General features: G+C 60.5%; 2 protein-coding genes across 3 annotated transcripts; one reads left to right on the forward strand and one right to left on the reverse strand.

Annotated features, from left to right (window-relative positions):
* The first annotated feature begins 7183 nt into the window (after positions 1 to 7183).
* On the forward strand, positions 7184 to 11397 carry PRSS57 (serine protease 57). The gene is made up of 5 exons (XM_036847513.1): positions 7184 to 7585; positions 7924 to 8077; positions 9050 to 9194; positions 9584 to 9838; positions 10965 to 11397. Exons 1-5 carry the CDS (start codon positions 7345 to 7347, stop codon positions 11175 to 11177), a joined length of 1008 nt encoding a protein of 335 aa, XP_036703408.1. The 5' UTR covers positions 7184 to 7344; the 3' UTR covers positions 11178 to 11397.
* Positions 11398 to 12169: 772 nt separating this feature from the next.
* FSTL3 (follistatin like 3) lies at positions 12170 to 18403 on the reverse strand. 2 transcript variants are annotated; one of them, XM_036847508.1, is made up of 6 exons: positions 18220 to 18403; positions 16679 to 16864; positions 15301 to 15435; positions 14280 to 14495; positions 13504 to 13731; positions 12170 to 13413 (listed from the first exon to the last, which is right to left on the reverse strand). In XM_036847508.1, exons 1-6 carry the CDS (start codon positions 18320 to 18322, stop codon positions 13346 to 13348), a joined length of 936 nt encoding a protein of 311 aa, XP_036703403.1. In that variant the 5' UTR covers positions 18323 to 18403; the 3' UTR covers positions 12170 to 13345. The 2 variants fall into 2 exon arrangements, with proteins under 2 accessions (XP_036703403.1, XP_036703404.1); XM_036847509.1 differs by lacking the exon at positions 15301 to 15435 and having other exon boundaries at positions 18220 to 18399.
* Positions 18404 to 20154: the final 1751 nt, after the last annotated feature.

Raw genomic sequence — 20154 nt, forward strand, 5'->3', positions numbered from 1 at the left:
GAAGGTCCCGCAGACTGTCTGCGGGAGTATCTGGGGAAGAGCATCCGGGTAGCGGGCACTGCAAGCGCAAAAGGCCGGCGGTGGGACCGAGCCAGGCCCGTTTGAGGAGAAATAACCATAACAGAGCAATTGCTGGTCTTCTGAGCACTGGCTGGGCTCTGGGGTTGGCCCTACAGTTGGATGAGGGCTAAGGAATTGAATCTGCTCCCACGGGGCAAACAGGCCTGCGTGCTCAGAGTGAGAGGGGTCCGTAGAGGGGGCAGGGAGAACTTAGACTTTGTCTTGAGGGCACTGGGGAGCCACAGCAGAGTTTAGAGCAGGAGAGGGGTCACCCCGGTTTATGTTTGTGAAGGCCGCTCGGACTGCCAGGTGGGGAGTGGATGAAAAGGGGCTAAGGGGGCCGGGGGGGGGCTTGGGGGCCAGAAAAGGCTGAACTGGGGCCCCCAGGGACATGGCAGAGGCTGGACCAGGGTGAGAACCAGGTGGATTCTGCATGGATCTTGAAGGGGGAGGATGCAGGATTGCTACGGGGTGGGATGAGGGATGACAGGCATCGGGGTTCCCCTCTCCAGCCTGAGCTCCTAGAAGGACATGCAGACATGAACGGGGCCTGGGAGATGACAAGGGGGCCTTGGCCGGGCAGCTGGATGCCCAGGTTGGAGTTCAGGGTGAGGCCCAGCCTGGGCTAGAGGGGGGGCTCCCCAGGGTGGGGAGCAGGTGCAGGCAGCAGAAAGAGCCGACTCGCTCGCCTGCCGTCCCCTCGATTCCCTGTAGTCCATCTTGGATCCTTCATCTGTGCAGACCCCACAGAGCAGGAGGGAGGCAGGATCTGTCCCCACCAATGTGTTCTTAGAAGGACACTAGCCGCCGGGTCCCAAACACGCTTACTCCAAGGGGGGGTGGGTGCAGAGAGGGAGGTTCTTCCAAAGCCCTTAGGGTTCTTGTAAAACTGTTCTGCTCAGCTGGTGCTCAGTAAATGGGTGTGTAAAGGGAAAGAGGCTTGGATGAGCTCTGGAGAAAGATGGGGCACGATGCACCCCAGACTGGGGGGAGGGCGTGTCTGCCTTTCCTCTCACAGGCCTTTGCACCCTCCTTTTACAATGAACATGTACCCATTTAGCAGGAAAACGATGAGATAAATTAGCAAACAGAACAAAGAAAAAGACTCAGAAGCATCAGGGGGCCTGGGTTCCAGTTCCAGCTCAGCTCTGTAGGTGCTGTGTGACGCTGGGTCTGTTTCTTAACCTCTCTGAGCCTCACTTCCCTACCTCCTAGGGCTGCTGGAAGGGTTGATGGAGCGAACATACACGAAGGACTTGAAACAGGGCCCAGCACACACTCGCTCAGGGGTTGGCAAACTTTTTCTGTAAAGGGCCAGATAGTAAATATTTTCAACATCGCGGGCCGGCCGCTCTCTGTGGCAAGGACTCAGCTCTGCCATTGCAGCGCAAAAGCGGCCAGAGGCAGAAGGTGGCCACATCGTGTGGCCATGTGCAATAAAACTTTAGTTATAGGGACTTCCCTGGTGGCGCAGTGGTTAAGAATCCGCCTGCCAATGTAGGAGACACCGGTTCGATCCCTGGTGCAGGAAGATCCCACATGCCGCGGAGCAACTAAGCCTGTGCACCACAGCTACTGAGCCTGCGCTCTAGAGCCCGCGAGCCACAACTACTGAGCCCGCGTGCTGCAACCACTGAAACCCGCGTGCCTAGAGCCCGTGCTCTGCAACAAGAGAAGCCACCGCAATGAGAAGACCGCGCACCGCAACGAAGAGTAGCCCCTGCTCACTGCAACTAGAGAAAGCCCGCGCGCAGCAACGAAGACCCAACGCAGTCAAAAGTAAATGTAAGGGCTTCCCTCGTGGCGCAGTGGTTGAGAATCTGCTTGCTAATGCAGGGGACACGGGTTCGAGCCCTGGTCTGGGAGGATCCCACATGCCGCGGAGCAACTGGGCCCGTGAGCCACAGCTACTGAGCCTGCGCGTCTGGAGCCTGTGCTCCGCAACAGGAGAGGCCGCGATAGTGAAGGGGCCCGCGCACCGCGATTAAGAGTGGCCCCCGCTTGCCGCAACTGGAGAAGGCCCTCGCACAGAAACGAAGACCCGACACAGCCAAAAATAAATATAAAAATAAATAAATAAGACCCGGTGCAACCAAATTAATAAATAAAAATATTTTTTTTTAAAAAGTAAATATATTGGGGCTTCCCTGGTGGCGCAGTGGTTGAGAGTCTGCCTGCCAGTGCAGGGGACGCGGGCTCGAGCCCTGGTCTGGGAAGATCCCACATGACGCGGAGCAAGTGGGCCCGTGAGCCACAACTGCTGAGCCTGCGCGTCTGGAGCCTGTGCTCCACAACAAGAGAGGCCGCGATGGTGAGAGACCCGCGCACCGCGATGAAGAGTGGCCCCCGCTTGCCACAACTAGAGAAAGCCCTTGCACAGAAACGAAGACCCAACACAACTAAAATAAATAAATAAATAAATAAATTTTTAAAAAGTAAATATAAAACAAATAAATAAAATTTATTTAAAAAAAAAAAAAAAACCTTTATTTACAGCAGCTCCGGCTGCTCCCGGACATCGTCTGGGCGCTTGGACTCCAGGGGGGTCTGACACTGAACTCTGTGTGGGCCCCAAGAGCCCACTCCTCCCCTGTCCCTGAGTCGGAAACCCCCTCACCTCTCCCAGCCCTGACTCTAGCTCAGGCCTTGTGTCCCCCACCCCAGCTCAACTACAGCCTCCCCATCTCCCCACCTCCTCTCTCCTCTCCACTCTCACCAGAGGATCCACCCCCACCTGCCCTGCTCAAGCACCTTCTATGGCTCCCCAGTGCTCTGCAGTCTGGCTCTCGAGGCCCAGGTGAACACTGGAAGCACCCTTCCTTCCCCTGCCCCTGCCGCACACCCCGCTGGGCAGTCCAGACACCTTCTCCGCACCCACCCGCTGGGCGCTCCTCCTGGATTCCCCTCCTCACTCTCCCAGGGTTCCTGGGTTTCCTTCTTGCCCTAAAATCCTACCCCCTCCCTATGCTTCTTGCCGACTCCGGTCACTCTTTCCCCACTTCATTCTGCTGCAGACGATGTCAACTCACTGTCTCTCCGCCAGGGCAGTGGTCTGTGTCCTCCTGCTGCTGTGTCCCCTGCCCCACCCCGCACGCATGCAGTGCCCGCAGACAGCAGGCACTCAATAAACACTCATGGAATGAAGGGCTGCATACCTCCCTCCATCTCCTTTGACGTTCCCCGCAGGAAGGGTGGCACTGGCGTCCAGTTTGCAGACAAGGGGCGCCCAGGGCACCCAGCCCCACGCTGAGCTCTCGCCACACCCTCAGAGATGCTCTGGGGTCACCTGTTTCCCAGAGGAGGAGACCGAGGCCCAGACAACAGTGGCCAAGCCACATTCCCCACACCCATCCTCCCCCTGCGGAAATCCTGGAGGCTGCAAGGACAGACGAGGTGGACAGCAGTGGTGACACTCTGCCCGCCACCTCAGTTCACCCATCCGTGGAATGGGCTTGCTCAGGGCCCCCACGTGCCAGCCACTCACACCTACTTGTCTCTTCCTCCATTCTCTGCCAGGCCTTTGGATGCGGGTCCAGGAGAAAGTCTGTGAAGGGCAGTGGTGTCTGTCACCACCCCACACTGGCCAGGGCTGACATCCAGAGGGAACCTGGCTGGGATGCAGGATGCTGTTGGATTGGGCTGTTTATTCTTTTTTTTTTTTTTTTTTAGAGATTTATTTGCTTCCTTTGTTTTTTGTTTTTTGTTTTTTTTGGTTTGTTTTTTGTTTTTTTTTTAATTTTTGGCTGCATTGGGTCTTCGCTGCTGCATGTGAGCTTTCTCTAGTTGTGGCGAGCGGGGGTACTCTTTGTTGCAGTGCATGGGTTTCCCATCGCGATGGCCTCTCTTGTTGCAGAGCACGGGCTCTAGGCACGCAGGCTCAGTAGTTGTGGCGCACGGGCTTAGTTGCTCCGCGGCATGTGGGATCTTCTTGCACCAGGGATCAAACCCGTGTTCCCTGCATTGGCAGGTGGATTCTTTTTTTTTTTTTTTAACATCTTTATTGGAGTATAATTGCTTTACAATGTTGTGTTACTTTCTGCTGTATAACAAAGTGAATCAGTTATACGTATGGCAGGCGGATTCTTAACCACTATGCCACCAGGGAAGTCCCAGACTGTTTACTCTTAAGGCAGTGCCGTCCACTCAAGAAATAAGAAGCTGGGACTTCCCTGGCGGTCCAGTGGTTAAGACTCTGTGCTTCCATTGCAGGGGGCACAGGTTTGATACCTGGTCGGGGAACTAAGATCACGCATGCTGTGCAGCGCAGCCAAAAAATAATAAAAAATAAAAAATAAAAGAAAGAAAGAAAGAAAGAAGAAGTGATTTCCTTGGAATGTGAGTTAACGAGGTTAAAAAGTAAAGTGGGGGGTGTAAGGGAAAGCGTCACCAGCTGACACCTGCCGGGCCTGTGCCCCATTCCAAGGACCAACCCTATTCACAGATGAGGAAACTGAGGCACACAGGGGCCAAGTGGGGGGGGGTCCCTGGGCTCCAACACTGAGTCTGGGGGGTTTCCTGGGAAGATTTTGAGCCTTGCTCAAATTCTCAGGGGCTCCTGACCAAGCCCCATACCTCTCCTGACTTCTTGAACCTCTGCTGCTGCTTTGGGCTAGGGAAAAGGCTGTGCACTTACTGAGCGCCGACTGCATGCCCCACTCAGGGCTGGGTGATGAACACCGACTGCATGCATACCCCACTCAGATGCTCAGGAACTGTGAGCTAATCTCCTCAATATGTAAAGAGCTCCAACAAATCAATAACAAAAGTAAGAGTTCAGTAAAGGGAGCTATTATTATCATCATCAGCAGCAGCAGCATTATTATTGTTGAGTTGCTCTGACTTGGAAAGCCACCCAAATCCTCCATAGAAAGACCCTTCAAGGATGACAGTCCCAGAGTTCTGGGTTCAAGACCATCTGCTGTGCAGCCCCAGACCAGCCAAGCTCCCCTCTCTGGGCTTCAGTTTGGAAGTGGAAACACTGAGCTCCACACAGTCCGTTCCTCAGCACTTGGTAATTTGGGTCCATGAAGGACAGTTGCTGGTTTCACAACTGCTCACCAGACAAGAAGGAAATGCAACAGGCAAGGTTTCACAACTGCTCACCAGACAAGAAGGAAATGCAACAGGCTGTGGGAAGAATCGGCCCCCGGCAGAGGCAACAGGAGCTGGCCTGAGGCTGCAACCCAGGCCCCATTTCTCCCTCGCTGTGCAGCCTTAGTCAAGGTACTTAAACTTTCTGTGCCTCTGTTTCCCCATGAGTAATATGGGGACAGAAACAGTACCGACAGCCTTGGTTTGCTCTAGGACTGCATGAGTTCCACACATCTGCAGCTTCGGGTAATACCAACCCCCAGGGGCGTGTGGCTGGGGGAAGTGACTGAGGCCTTGGGGCGCAGACGAGACAGGACAGCCCCAGGGAGCCAGAGTGGACAGGAGCCACCAAAGTCTCCCAAAGAATCATCTGCTACCGCCTGCATTGACTTCTGAGGGAAATGCGGGGTCCAGCTCTGGCCGAGACCCCGGAAACGACTTTCGCATGGACGTTTCCCACTTTCCTCCATGTTCAGGGCCTGATGGTTTCCTGCAGCTGCAGTAATACATCACTGCAAACTTAGTGGCTTAGAATGACGTTCTCTTACCTGATCAGTGGGCCTCGCCGGGCTGAGATCTAGGAGTCTGCATGCCAGCATGGCCGCTTCCTTCCAAACCAGCTGGTTCTACCCCCACCCGGCCGCTTTCAAGGCTGTGCCTCAGTTTCCTTGTCTGTGAAATGGGTGTGATAACAACACAGCAAACTAATTAACACAGGGGACTGAGGTTGGCTAAATACGGCCCCACAACCCTCCCCGTCCTGGTCCTGGGACCTGTAGGCATGTCACCTGATGGGGCAGAAGGGACTTCGCAGGTGGGATTGGGTTAAGAGAGATGGGGATGACTGGATTCCCGGGGGCCCAGCGGGAGGCGGGAGGGTCAGAGGCAGAGAGAGACGGGAGATGCTGCGCTGCTGGCTGTGAGGATGCAGGAGGGGCCGCGAGCCAGGGATGCGGCGCCTCTAGAAGCTGGAAAAGGCGGGAACCGCTGCTCCCCTGGAGCCTCCGGAAGGACCAGCCCTGCCCAGGCCTGGATTTAGCTCCATGAGACCCATGTTGGAGTCCTGTCCTGCCTCTATCTCTCTGTCTCCCTCTGTCTCTGTGTCTATCTCTCTGTCTCTGTCTCTCTTCCGTGTCTCTGCCACTGGGTCTCTCCCACCTCCAGCTCCACCTCACCCTCTCCGTCCACCCCACGCCCTCACACCCTTGTCGCAATGCTGAGTGATGGGCTGGGAGGACCACCCTCCCCCCGCCCGGCACTGATGGAGGCCACCCTGGTCCTCCGGGCTGGGCACTGCGTTCTGGCGAGGGGCTCTCTGTGCCTCCGAGGCGTGTGCGGGGTGAGCCTACCGTGAGCAGCGGCCACTGAACCTCCGTTCCCCCTCCCATGACACTGGCCCCCTCTCTGCGCAGGGCTACCCCCAGCCCCAGTCGCTCTCCTCCATGCTGTGCGGGGTCCCCTGCCTCCCAGATGTCCCTCTGCGTCTCCGCCTTAGTGACTGATGGCGGGCGGGTGCGGGGTCTCAGCAAAGCCTCCGCAAGGCAGCACAGGGCCTCTGACCTGTGTGTCCCCTGTGTGTGGCCCCTCACCAAGGCCCTGCTGCCCCTTCCCTGCTCTGATGCCTCCGTGGCTCCCCGGCACCCACAGGAGAAGCCTCTGCCTTCAAGGCCCTGAACTGACCTGACGAGCTCGCCGTTCTCTGGGCACCAGAGCCTGTGCTTCAGCCACGAACCCAGATCACCTCATCTATACCCCCAACCCTGAGAAACGCCAGCACCGTGAGGGTGGGTGCCTTTGTCACATCGCGCTCCATCTCCAGCACTTACCGGAGGCTGGTAATACCGTAGGCACTCAATACCTCAATACATGTAACAAAGGCAGCAGCAGTCACAAGGCTTTCCGGAGACTGGGGTTGCAGATGGGGAAACTGAGGTTTGAGGCAGTGACGGGCAGGGCTGGGCCCGGACCCCCTTCAGCTGGAGAGCTGGTCCCCGGCCCCGAGGGGCAGCGAGGGCTGCCGTGCTGCCGACTGCGTACCTGGGAGATGCTGGGTAAACCGGGGCATGGCACGCATAAGGGACCTCTGGGGTCACATGTCTTGGCAGAGCCAGGAGCTCCCCAGAGCCCCCGTGCCCACTCCACTGCCCTGGCTCCTGGCTTCCCATGCCATTATGATTATCATCAACAGCCCCGATGCAGGAGAATCATCAGGCTTTCCGAAGCACTGGCTCAGAACTGGGGCTGGCGGGGCCTCTGACCACAGGCCACAGCCCAGTTCCCCATTTCTGGGCCGCTGGGCGGTGGGTGGACCACGGCCCGCAGAGCTCTCCAGGGAGAGGCCGACCTGCAGCAACCATGAGGCCCGGGGAGAGCAGCTGGGACTGCCTGCTGCTGACCGTGACCGCCATCCTGATGCTGCCCATGAGGCCCCCAGGTGAGGACCCCCGAGTAGCCCAATCAAGCCCATCAGAGCCCCATACAGGGGCCCCACCCAGGAAGCTCCAGGTAGTGCCACGTGGTCAGTTACTCAGCCCCCTGCATGGCTGTTCCTCTCGGGCCTCAGCTGGGAGGCGGGCAGGAGGCCCAGCTGGGGTCTCGGCCAGGCCCGGGCCCAGGTTTTAGTGCACCCGGCCCCTCTCCCGGCAAACTCCACAGCCTTCTCTGGGCATCTCTGTGTCTCTCTGTCTATCTCTGCCCTCTTTCCCCGCCCAGCCTGACCCCTACCTACCCCATCCTGCCCCCTCCCTGACCCGCTGCCCACCCTGCCTGCAGGCTCCTGGGCGTCCCGCATCATCGGGGGCCACAAGGTGACCCCCCACTCCCGGCCCTACATGGCGTCCGTGCGTTTCCAGGGCCAGCACCACTGTGGGGGCTTCCTGCTGCGGACCCGCTGGGTTGTGTCGGCCGCCCACTGCTTCAGCGACAGGTGAGCCAGGATGAGGGGGTGCCGTTGTGTGGGCGGGGCGAGGGCTCGTGCAGACAGGCCTCTCAGCTGGGGGAGTTTACCAGGGAAGGGGGGGCGGCAGGAGAAGTAGGGAAGGAGCAGCAGCTGTGACCATAAGCCGATGTTATAACCGTTATGTTTGTCCTGAGTATATTGTTATAACGATTACTAACATTCATACTGAAATTATTGGAGGCAATACCATAATCGAGGTGGGAATTAGAATAAATATATAATGAGTATTATATTCATTCTAAGTATATTTTTATAATAAGTATTAAAATTAGTATTGCAGGGGCTTCCCTGGTGGTGCAGTGGTTAAGAATCTGCCCACCAATGCAGGGGACACGGGTTCAAGCCCTGGTCCGGGAAGATCCCACATGCCGCGGAGCAGCTGGGCCCGTGAGCCACAACTGAGCCTGCGCTCTAGAGCCCACGAGCCACAATTACTGAGCCCGCGTGCCTAGAGCCCGTGCTCCGCAACAAGAGAAGCCACCGCAATGAGAAGCCCGCGGGCACCGCAACGAAGTGTAGCCCCTGCTTGCCGAAACTAGAGAAAGCCCAAGCGCAGCAACGAAGACCCAATGCAGCCAAAAATAAATAAATTAAAAAAATAAATTTTTTAAAAAAAGTACAGCAGCGGGAATTCCCTGGCGGTCCAGTCGTTAGGACTTCATGATCTCTCTGCAGGGGGAGCGAGTTCAATCCCTGGTCGGGGAACTAGGATCCTGCAGGTCACGCGGCGTGGCCAAAAAAAAAAATTAAATTAAATTAATATTGCTGCGATTGGAGCTAATACCATAATTGAGGTGGAACGGTAATAAACGTGACGCTTATTATCACGGGCTGGCGTGAGGATGACATGGATTTGCTTGGCAGGTGGGGAGAGACCCAGCCCCGTGCCGGGCGGCCCTCACCCCAGCCTCGCTCACAACCGCCCTCCCCAACCCGCAGAGACCCCCGAACGGGCCTGGTGGTGCTAGGGGCCCACGACCTGCACACCGCAGAGGCCACGCAGCAGGTGTTCAGCATCTCGGCTATCTTCATGCACCCCGACTACTGTCCGACCACCCACACCAGTGACATCTGTCTGCTGCAGGTGAGACGCTGTGTGGGGGACGAGGACCAGACGCGGGTCCCCGACCCCCCACGATGGCCTGATTTGTTTAAAATCAGCTGTTGGGATCCTGTGAGCACCAGTGCTCAGAGCAGGGAAGGAGAGGCTCGTTCGAAAGACCCTTTGGGCAGCTGAGGAGGTGAGACTGGAGGCCTGGAGGCTGGGGAAGACCAGAGTCCTGGTCTGAGGCTGTTGAGGCCTGATGGGTGGTGGCGCGTGGTGGTGAAAACGGCAGGGCCTTCTGACAGCCTAATGACGGCTGCCACTGACTTCTCTCCATGAGGCCAAGAAGAAACTCAGAAAGGTAAACAGGCAGGAGCAGTGGTGGGTGGCTGCGGTGGGGGGGCCTAACCTCAGTGCTCCCCTTGCAGCTGAACAGCTCTGCCATCCTGGGTCCTGCAGTGCGGCTGCTGGGGCTGCCACGGAGGCCACCCAGGGCCGGGGCACGGTGCAAGGTGGCCGGCTGGGGGTCCGTGTCCAACTTCGGGGAGCTGCCGCCTGTGTTGATGGAGGCTGAGGTCCGCGTGCTGGGCCTGGACGTCTGCAACAGCTCCTGGAGGGGGCTGCTGAGCCCTGCCATGCTCTGCACCCGCAGTGGGGACCGCCAGCGACGTGGCTTCTGCTTGGTGAGACACTCAGTCTCTGTCCTGCCTGCTTACCACATGGGGAAACTGAGGCCCATAGAGAGGGTCAGAGCCGGGCAGAGCCTTGGGAACTAAGTCCCAGCTCACCTTTGCCCAGATGGGCCTCGCCTAAGGCCCTAGAAGGGCACGGAGTTGCCCAGGGTCACAGGGCTGCCATGTATGGCTGTGCAGGTTGCGCACTGCACAAAGAGCTACAGATTTGTGTCTTTAAAAGCAGTGTCAAAAAAAAAAGCAGGGTCCAGATCTCAAGGAAGAAGCTCCTGCTCCTAAGCCCTTGTATGGATTAATGGCAAATTTGGCCCCGGTGCCAAGGAAGAAACTCAGCCCAGGTGTGTGTGGCGGGGGGGGGGGGCGGTGTCTTTTGTTCCAGCCATGAGAGTGCAGTGGTTCAGATTCTGGAGCCCAACTGCCTGGGTCCACGTCCAGACTGAGCCACTTCCCAGATGTGTGGTCTTGGAAAAGTCACCTCACTTCTCGGGACCTCACTTTCTCCATCTGTAAAACTGTCACACAAATAGGACCTACTTCTTAGGGTCAGAGCTGATTCCAGGTGACAATCAGGGTGATAGGTCTGGGGAGGTGAGGGGAGAGGAGGAAGCAGGAGTTTTAGGGTGAGTATTCCGGGAGGTCTCTCTGAGGAAAGTACTTTTGAGAGTTGGAGGGGCCTTGAGAAGATCTGAGGGGAGGCATGCCAGGCAGAGAGACCAGTCACAGGGCTGCTGTGTACAGCTGCGCAAGTAGTGCACTGCACAAGGTTAGACTTGTGTATTTATACAAGCAGTGTCCAGCAGGGGGCAGTAACGGGTCTCAAGAATATGCAAAAGCCTAGAGGTTGGAGCTTGGTTTGCTTCAGGAAGAGCAAGGCAGGCTGGCATGGCTGGAACCAAGTGAGTCGGGGGAGAGGAGGGCAGACAGGTGGGTGGGGGCTGGATCCTCCAGGCCTTAAAGGCTGAGGTGAGGAGCTTAGTCTTTGCTGTAAAAGCTCTAGGGAGCCATGGAAGGATTTTGAGGCAGGGAGGGTCCTTCTCAGATTCACCCGTATGAGCTCCTTTAAGGAAAGTGAGGCCCAGAGAGGGACCCCTGGCCTCACCTTTGCCTCCACCTCCAGGCAGACTCTGGGGGACCCCTGGTTTGCAGAAATCGGGCCCATGGCCTCGTCTCCTTCTCTGGCCTCTGGTGTGGTGACCCCAAGACCCCCGACGTGTACACACTGGTGTCCGCCTTCGTGACCTGGATCTGGGACGTGGTTCGTCGGGGCCCGCACGGCCCCCAGCCCAGCCCCCCACCCAGGACCACTGGGAGCCCTGCAGGAGTTGCCTGAACCACTGCACAAGATGAGGTTAGCTCCGGCCTGGAAAATTCCATGGCTGGGGCAGAGGGTCCATGGGTCCCCAAACCCCAGGAAGCCTGGTGTGTGTGGGGTGGCAGGTGGGGTAGGGGGGCATCAGTTCCGAACAAAAAGGGCAAAATAACACAATAAAGTGTTAACTGGCTCACCAGACACGATGGTCTGCCTCCAGGGCCCACCCACGTCTTTGAGCTTCTCCTTGGCCTCAGCGTGGCGGGGGGTCCAGTTCCACCACTCCCTCCCGGAGGGACCTTGAGCCATAGGACCTGGGCCCCTCTCCACCCTCCCACACCCTCATCGTGCTGACCCCTCTGGAGTTTCCCACCCCACCTCACAGCCCGAGCTTGGGACGGCCTCCCCGCCTTGGCCCCTACCTGAACCGCCACTCCTCTGCCCTCCAGCCAACCCCACCCACAGATGGGGAAACCGAGGCCGGGAGAGGGTAGGGTCTCTGGCCCTCAGGGTGGGGTCTCAGGTTGGCCTGGCTCACCTTCTGAAAAGCGCTTTGAGCGAACGGTGCCCGGCTGGCGGCAAGGCTGGGCGAGTCCCAGCTGGTACTTTTACTAATCGTGTTAGTGTCACTATGGTACCTCCAACCCTTCCAGGCCACGCATCCGTTTCTGGACCCTAAACCAGGTGGCCTCTTGGGGCTGCCCTAAGCCATCTTAACCCCCCTCTTCCCCTCCCCTGCCCCATAAAGGCCAAGACTCTCCCACCCACCCTCACCCCACCTGCCCCAGTTCTACCTCGGCTGCCGCCCACTGCCTGAAGGTGGACACTGAGGCCCCGAGTCGGGCAGCGGCCGCCCCAAGGACATACACCTGTGTCTCTGCTCTGGATGCTTCCAGAACACCCTATGCACCAGCATCACAGCACCCCAGGACCCAGGCTGGTAACCCCCTACCAAAGTGGAGGCACAGAGGCTCAGAGAGGTGGTGGGCAAACCAAGGCCTGGACATCCAAAGTGGCTTTTTCAGTGTTTATTTCTTTGGCAGGCGAGGCAGGACCCCAGGGCGGGGGAGGTTGCCTTGTCGGGGGCTCGGGCGAACCCACTGCTCAAGGACACTTTTCCAGGTGTCACAGGTAAGGCACTTCCTGGAGGCTGGGAAGGACACGGACGAGCACCACTGCCCTGTGCTCCTCGCTCCAAACTCGGGGAGCTGGGCTCCTGCCCCGCTGGGCCCCCACCCTGGTCTGAACCTCCAGTCTACACACAGGCACAGGGAGGTGACAAAGAGCAACAGCCCAGGAAGATGGAGGGAACCCAGCTGGCAGGCAGGGAGGGTTCAGCTGGGAACTGGGCCTAGAGGCGTGGCCAGGGCAGGATGCGGGGGACAGAGGGTCCCGGGTCTGGACCTCACCTGTGCACGGGGCAGCAGGCACTGGGGTGCCCCTCAGACACACGGCTCCAGGATGCCAGGTGTGCAGTGGGTCTTGGTGTCTATACTCCATCCTGGGCCAGTGGGTGAGCAGGGACCCCAGCAGGTCCCACCCTAAGTGGACTGGGCACCACTGGACATGGTGCCCTGTTCTGGGCAGATACGGCCTCTCCATGCCCAAGTCCTGTGTCCAGAGGCCCAGACGGCACCCTGTCCCTGGGGACAAGCTGGGCTTTTCTCAGGGGCCTTCACAGAACACACTGGAAGCTGGAGGGAGAGGGAAGGTAAGCCCCTTGGTTACCCTGGGGCTGGTGGGGGACACTGGTTGCTTCCTTGGCCTGTCTGGGGTCTGGGCATGTTCTGAGACTCATTTATACACACCCAGGCCGTGGATCCCCTCTCACCCCCTGGTCCCTGTTCTATCAATAGAGGCCAGGGTGCCTCTTCATTAATTGCTGGCAGGAAATCCCCAGCCCTCTCGGTGGCAGCAACAATTAATAGAGTTATCCCCGAGGAAGCAGAAGCGTGGGGTCCTCCTCGGCAGTAGGGTACCTAGGCCTGGGGTGGCACCCCACCCACCAGCCCTGCTCCCAGGCCTCCTTCCCCCAGTCCTTCCAAGATATCGTCGGGGGGCAACAGGGCTCCCAAAATGGTCCCGGTCCAGGCTCTGAGGAGTGTCCGTGGGACATAAATTAGACTCTGCTGTGGCAATAAATAAAACGGGGAAGCCTTGAACGCCAGGCCCAGGCCGGTCCCTCAGGCTCACACAAAGTTCTCCTCCTCCTCCTCCTCCTCCTCCTCCGACTCAGCATCTAACGGCTCGGGGGTGCCTGCAGAGCGGGAGGGACCAAAAGAGAAATGCGGGCGCGGAGAGGGGCTGGGGGCTAGACCCCGCCGCTGCTCCCCGCCCCTCGCCGCACCTGCACAACTGCCCGGGTGGCGCACGCCGATGGAGCGGCCCAGGAAGCAGGTAGCCTGGCGGAGGTGGCACGAGGACATGTAGGTGACGTTGTTGTTGCCACAGAGCTCCTGGCCGGGGCTGGAGGGCGCGGGGCAGGGCGCCGCGCGGCACACCACGCAGTGCGCGCTGCCGGTCTGGTCCACCACGCATGACTGCGGCCGCAGGCACACAACGTGCGCGCACGATTCTGCAGGTCGGGTGTCGGGGAGGGTCAGGGGCGCTCCTCCTAACCTGGGCCACGGGCCCCGCCCCCGCCGCGAGTCCGCCCTCAGGGTCCCACCCTCAGACGCGGCCCCCTTGTTGCACCAGAAGCCGCACCCCTTCCACGAACCGCGCCCACACTCCAGATCCACCCTCAATCCCTCCCCCCTTTGATTGCACCAGTAAGCTTCTCTGACTCACACACTCGTATCTCTCACCCCATATGAGCCCCACAACCCCCCTTTCCAAACCTGCACCCAACTCTTTCTCATTCATGACCTCACAAAAGACCTAATCCAGTGACACTCTCGCGGCACAATAGACTCCCTTCACTAGGCCCCGCCCACGAGCTCCCATCTAAGCCCCGCCTAGCACAAGCCACGCCCAAATCCGTAAGACATAATAGGACACCCTGGATTGCAGACACCGCCCCTTCCTGCCAAGACCCCGCCCCCACGCGCTGCAGCAGCGGCCTCTTACAGGATGCTCAGGCCCGGTGGCCCCGCCCCTCCCTCAGGCCCCGCCCCTACGTACTGCGGCAGCGGCCCCGGTACATGACGCGCAGGTCTGGGTGGCCGCGGCAGCGCGCGGAGCGCAATTCGCACTCATCGCGGTAGGTGGCGCCGTCCGAGCCGCAGACCTGAAGGCGCGCTGGAAGCCCCGAGCAGTCGGGCGCGCACTCGCAGCGCGGACGGCCCCCCAGCATGCGGCAGGCCTTGCCTGGGCCGCACTCCACACCCTCGCACGAATCTGTGGACAGAGGACACACACGTGTGGGCTGGGGCGCGTGGCCGAGGCCGGAGGTCCTCAGAGCCCCCCGCGCCCTCGCCCCCTGTTCCGAGGGATAGAGGCCGGGCCGGAGTGAGGGGCGGTCCGGAGTCGGGGCCTACGGGGGAGGGGACTGATTTGGGGGTCTGGGGGCGGAACTGTTAGGGGCGAGATTCAGCCACGGCCCGGGTGGACCCGGACTCGACGCTGCTCCTGGGGCGGGCTTCTGTCGGGGGGCGGGGCTCAGTGTGGGCGGGAGGGGGGTCTCTGCCCGGAATCTGGGGGTCCGGGAGGAACGGGCTTCCGCCCCCGGTCCAGCTCTCGCTCCGCAGCTGGGCCACCCGCTCGGGCTGACGTCTGTTCCCTGATTTACGCGCGTTTCTGGGAAGGCCGGCGGGGGACCGGCTGCGTCAGCCCGCGGGGGGGTGGGGCGCGGGGGGCTCCACCCCGTCCAGGCGCGGGTATGGGGAGGACGGGCAGCGTCTGTTCCCCGTGCCTGCCAGGACCTCCCCGGAGGAGGTGTCAGGGAGGGCGGGGCGTCGGCCTGGTCTGAGGCTCATTTCCTGAGGAGGGGGCCTCCCACAGCCCGAGCCCTCCGAACCAGGGGTTACCGCCCCCCGCAGCCCCATTTCTCAGGTAGGGGAACAAGTCTCTCGCTGAGATCCCCGCCCCCACTCAGGCCCGGCTAACGGCTGCTTCTGGCCTCCCAGGCCCAGTGCAGCCTCCCATCTGCCCCCACAAGGTGGTGCCGTTTTGTCGTCATTTTACAAAAGGGGCAAACGGTTACAGCTGTGAGTTGGAGACAGCCAGGGCACTTCGGCGTGAGAACTCCAGGCTGGACCCGATGGACCCCCCAGCTCTGTGGCTTGTGGGTCTGGAGGGCCGTCTCTGAGCTCGAGTTGACGTTTCAGCCTCAGTTTCCCTGTGTGTAAAGTGGGGCTGATGGGGAAACCCACCTTACAGGGTGAGCAGAAAATGATGGATGCTCCTAAGAGACTAGCTGGCGCCCCCCATGTCCCCCTGCCAGGGCATGTGGGCTGCACCTAGGCGCCTCCCATGCTGCCCGCCCACACGCACATCTGGAAACGCTCCCCGGGGTGGCTTCACGCAAGCAAGAACAGAAGTGGCAGGGCTGACTTCCTGTCCCCAAGGCCAGACAAGGTTGGGGGGGGAGGGGGTCCTGGACCATCTCATGCCCAGGCCAGGCACTTTTTGAAGTCTGTCCTCCTCCCAGAAGCCAGAGGGGCTTCTGGAGGGAGCCAGGGCACATGGCAGTTGAGTCTAGGACCACCCAGCCAGGCTGATCTGGGATTAATCACATCCCAGCGGCCAGTCAGGCTCCTCAGTTTGGCCTGCAGGTCTGCAGCCCTCAGCTCCAGCCTCCTCCCTGTGCCCCTGTCCTGACCCCACCCAACAGGGTCTGATCCCAGGCCACGGTCTCTGCTGATGCTCTCCCCCATGCTTTCTCCAGCTGGCGAACTCCTAATCATCCACCAGCACCCTGGCTCTAGAGCCCACCTCCTTCAAGTCATGCTCCCCTGTGCCCTCTGGGTCCTTGCAGGTTCAGCCTTGCACAGGGGGCTGGGAAGGTCCCCAACCCCTTCTCCAGGGCAGAGACGATGTCTTGACTTAGTCATTCACTCATTCTGCCTTCAAAGAGCCCCTAGTCTGATGGGGGAGGCAGCATTTCGCAGAGCATGGTGCAGAGGCACATGCTTGTTAAACATGCAGCTGTTTAACCACAGCTAAGCCCAACCCCAGACCCTGGAATCTGCGGGGTCAAGGGCAGATAAGTGTTTGGGAACACTGAGTGTGGGGTCACAAACCCTACTGGCCAGTCAGGGAGAATCCACCTTCCTAGGAGGTAGGTGTGAGCACATCCACCAGGTGCAGTGCAGGTGGGAAAGGCCACCCTGGCAGAGGGCTCCTCGTGAGCAAGGGCCTAGAGGCTGGAATCCAAACTGGGGACTCCTTGGAGCTTCCTGAATCCTCACCTGCAGGAGCCTAAGCTGGGAGCCTGAAGGCCCACAACCCCTCTCTGAGCCTGGGATCCCTGTGCCGGCAGCCTCAAGCTTCTGCCTGCCCCCAAGACGGGGGGCTCACTCCTGGCTGTCCCGCCTCTGACCACAGTGATCCTGGCCTGCGGCCAACACCCAGGGTCTCACCTTTGCAGGGGAGGCAGTGGACGAGGCCCAGGAAGCCCAGGAGGCTGATCTTGTTCCCCGGGTGCGTGAAGTTGGACCAGGCGGTGTCGATGTTACCAGACGCACAGCACTCAGCCTGGCTCACGTCCGTCCTCAGCACCAGGCTGCAGGTGGCCTCTCGGCCCTGCTGGAGCCAGCAGACACCACCTGCGGACAAGCGGGCCAGTTCCCACGTGGCCAGAGGTGCCCTCCGGTGCCCACACACACACCCAGGCCTTGGCCTTCCAGCCAGCTGCCAGCCCATGGCGATGCATACAGTCGTTGCTCAGTAATTATGGAGGGGATAATCTGCCCCTGACCTGGGAAGGAGGGGCAGAGAACCGCACAGGTGTCCCCACCCTGGCTGCAGATTCTTTGGGGACCCTTCCTCTCTGGGCTCCAGCCCCAACACTGCTGCAGCACCCACCCCAACCCGTCCTGGGAACCTCTCCCCCCAGGGTCCAGGCCCCTAGCCCGGGCCTGGCATCCTGCCCGAGCAGGCAAACACCCGGAGCTGGACGTGTCAGGGTCAGTGGGCCCTGGAGCCGCCTCTCCCGCCTCTGCCCTCTGTCTAGACAGCGCCCGAGGGCACGCGGAGCCCCCTCGCCCAGCAGCCCCCCCTCGCCTGGCCCGCCTCTTACTCACTCCAACTCGGGAACATTCCCCTCGCATGAGCTCACTGTCTCCCCGGGGACGCGGCCTTCGGGGAGGGGGCTTGGCTCTCCCCTCACTGCGGGGCTGGGGTGGGGCTGCAGGGTGGGGTGGGGGGCAGATGGCCCTCGGTTTCTGCACCGTTAAGTGGGGGCGGGGGTGGCCACGGCCCCCATTCCATGGAGCTCCCAGGCTCTGTGCTGAGCGCCTCAGGGACCAGCTCTGGGAGCCCAGCACATTGGCACCCCGTATAAAAGGGGAAACTGAGGCCAGGAGTGGGGATGTGACTTCCCCGGCACCTCCGCAAGTGGCAGGTGTGAGATTCCAATGACCTGTCTGCCTGAACCAGACCCAGGGAAAATCTGAGACCCCAGCTGGAGGTCCTGAGTCCAGCCACCCAGCCCTGCCTTTCTGGGGCATCGGGACCCGGATGGTCCAGGTTCAAATACCCGCTTTGCCACTTACAAGCTGTGTGACCCTGTGCCTCAGTTTCCCCACCTGGAAACCGGGCAGAAGAGTGCCCACACTACTGGGCTGTTGCGTGGATTCCAGGACGGAAGAGGCAGACACTAGGCGCCCAATAACTGTCAGCAGCTCTTGTGACTAGATTCTTGATAAATAAATTGTGAAGGAGTCACATCTTCTCTCCTGACCTCCTGGTGACCCTCCTTTGGGCCTTTTGGGGCTGGGGGAGGGGAGTCTCAAGCCCTCCCAGATTCAACCTGCAGCGGCCACGGGTCACCACGGGTCACCGCTCTCTGCCCCCAGCTGCCACCGCCGCCGCGCCCCCCGACCTCGCCCCCAGGCCCGCATTCCGGGCAGGCCCACGTGGGTGGCCCGCCCCACCCGCCCCTTCCGGCCGCCCCACTCACCGGGCGCGGGGTCCCCCGAGCCCACGGAGCCAACGAAGCCCACGGCCCACGCCAGGGCCCCCCAGGGCAGCGGCCACAGTGGCCCCGGCGCCCCGGGACGCATGGCGGACGCAGACACGGCGGCGGCCCCCGCGTCGGACGCGCGGGCGGCGGGCGGGCAGGCGGGCGGGCGGCAGGGAGGGCGGCGGCGGCACCACTTCCAGCGCGCGGCCGGCGCGCCCTATAAAGGTCCCGCGGGCTGCGGGCGGGGCGGGGCGGGGCGGGGCGGGGCGGGGCGCGGGGCAGTGTCGCGCGCGATGTGGGCGGCAGCTGGTGGGGGGCGGGGGCACGACCCGGGAGCCGGGCTGGTGGCTGTGAATTCGAGGTGTCGCCGTGCGTTTGGGGGACTGGCCGGTGACCCAAGGGGAGCGCGTCTGCGGATCCGTGCGCGTCGTGGTCTGCATGTGGTCGCTGGGGTGGCCCCAGTGTGCTCTGGACTCCTGGCCTGTCCTCCCCGTCCCTACACGCCCACACACCCGGGGACCTCAGCCCCAGCCAGTTCCCTAATCACCCCCCCCGGCCACCCGCCTGGCCACTTGGCCGCTGGAGCCGGTGGGCACGGCTGGGTGTGAGCGCGTGGGGGGATGGGGAGGCCGGCGGGGTGGGAAACAGAGGCAAAGAGGTGTGGCAGAGAGAGACCCCAGAGACACGATGGTCCCGACAACATCGCTGACAGCAATAATCATACCACAAGATTTCCACAGTGCCCACTGTGCCTGGCCTTTGCCCCTCACACCTGAGATTGCACCAAACACCCCAGGCCTTTGCAAACCGTGCCCCCAGGCCACATCAACAACCTGCTGGCTTCTCTCCTCTAAGGGTCAGTGCTCCCTGTCCTGGGACACCCTGGAATCCTGGGTTTCCCACAATTTATGATGGCCACATCAGCGTGGGCCTGGGAAGCCCTGAGTCCGCTGCGGCCTCAGTGCAGCAGGATGCTTTTCCTATTTTGGAGCTGATCCCTTCGATCTTGGGGGCCTCCCAAATTGTTAGGGCACCCCAACAGGCTCATGGGTCCTGTGCAGCACCTCTGTGTTTGTGCTTCTGGGAAATAATTAGTGACAATCTGCTGGTAGCAGGGAACTTTGGGGGGTGCTGGAGCCTCAGGTTGACCAAGGCAGACCCAGTCCCGTCCTTGCTGAGCTCATGGTTTGTCGGAGTCATAAACAAGAAAATACATAGAAAAGCAAACTAATATATAACTTTAAAGAGTGGAAAATGCTTTTAGGAAAAAACAAAAATGATTGAGAGCAATTGGTTATCTCCCAGGGCCACCTATGCCTCATTGCCCCCCATCCCTGCATCTGCCCCCACCCCGGGTGTAGAAACAGGATCCCTGAAGGCACAGCCCTTCCTCTGCATGCACGAGATCTGCTGCTGGCCGACACCATGCCCAGACCACTTACTCCACCTTAGCTGCCCAGCCTGACCCGTGTCCCCAGCCAGTGCCAAGGGCCACATTACTTCCTAGCAGCACTGAGGGAGGGCACCCAGCTGTCTCGACCTGGCCTTGGCCTCTGACAGTCCAAGGAGATTCTCCCCTGGTTGGGAAATGGGGCAGGAATGAGACCCTGTGTTCTCAGCAAGGGTGTGCGGGGGCTGGACAGGGTGACCTTGGCCGAGACCTGACCCTGCCATGGCTCGGCCACCCCGTCCTGGGCTGTGCAAATAAAAGGGCCATTGTCGGCCTGGCGTGGGTTCGAAACCGAGGCCAGTGGCCAGTGGCCTTCTGCTCCCCAGCCTGGCGTGTCTCCCCAACCCAGAGGCTCTGCACTGGGTGACCTCAAACAAGTCATGGCCCTCTTTGGGGAGCCCTCTTCTGAGTATCTCCCATTTGTGCCCTCCTCACCACCCCGACCCAGCCTGCAGCCTGCTTCCTACCCCAGACGCCTGCCA

The sequence above is a fragment of the Balaenoptera musculus genome, chromosome 3 (assembly GCF_009873245.2).
Source record: "Balaenoptera musculus isolate JJ_BM4_2016_0621 chromosome 3, mBalMus1.pri.v3, whole genome shotgun sequence".
Classification (NCBI taxonomy): domain Eukaryota; kingdom Metazoa; phylum Chordata; class Mammalia; order Artiodactyla; family Balaenopteridae; genus Balaenoptera; species Balaenoptera musculus.

Bases quoted from the DNA above. Each gene is read 5' to 3' on its own strand.
- PRSS57 (XM_036847513.1), top strand. From the start codon at position 7,345: ATGCAGGAGAATCATCAGGCTTTCCGAAGCACTGGCTCAGAACTGGGG. The intron at 7,586-7,923 runs GTGAGGACCCCC...CCCTGCCTGCAG, and splicing joins GCTGCCCATGAGGCCCCCAG to GCTCCTGGGCGTCCCGCATC. The intron at 9,839-10,964 runs GTGAGACACTCA...CTCCACCTCCAG, and splicing joins AGCGACGTGGCTTCTGCTTG to GCAGACTCTGGGGGACCCCT.
- FSTL3 (XM_036847508.1), bottom strand. From the start codon at position 18,322: ATGCGTCCCGGGGCGCCGGGGCCACTGTGGCCGCTGCCCTGGGGGGCC. The intron at 16,865-18,219 runs GTGAGTGGGGCG...GCTTGTCCGCAG, and splicing joins CTCGGGGGACCCCGCGCCCG to GTGGTGTCTGCTGGCTCCAG. The intron at 13,414-13,503 runs GTGCGGCGAGGG...CCCGCTCTGCAG, and splicing joins CCACCCGGGCAGTTGTGCAG to GCACCCCCGAGCCGTTAGAT.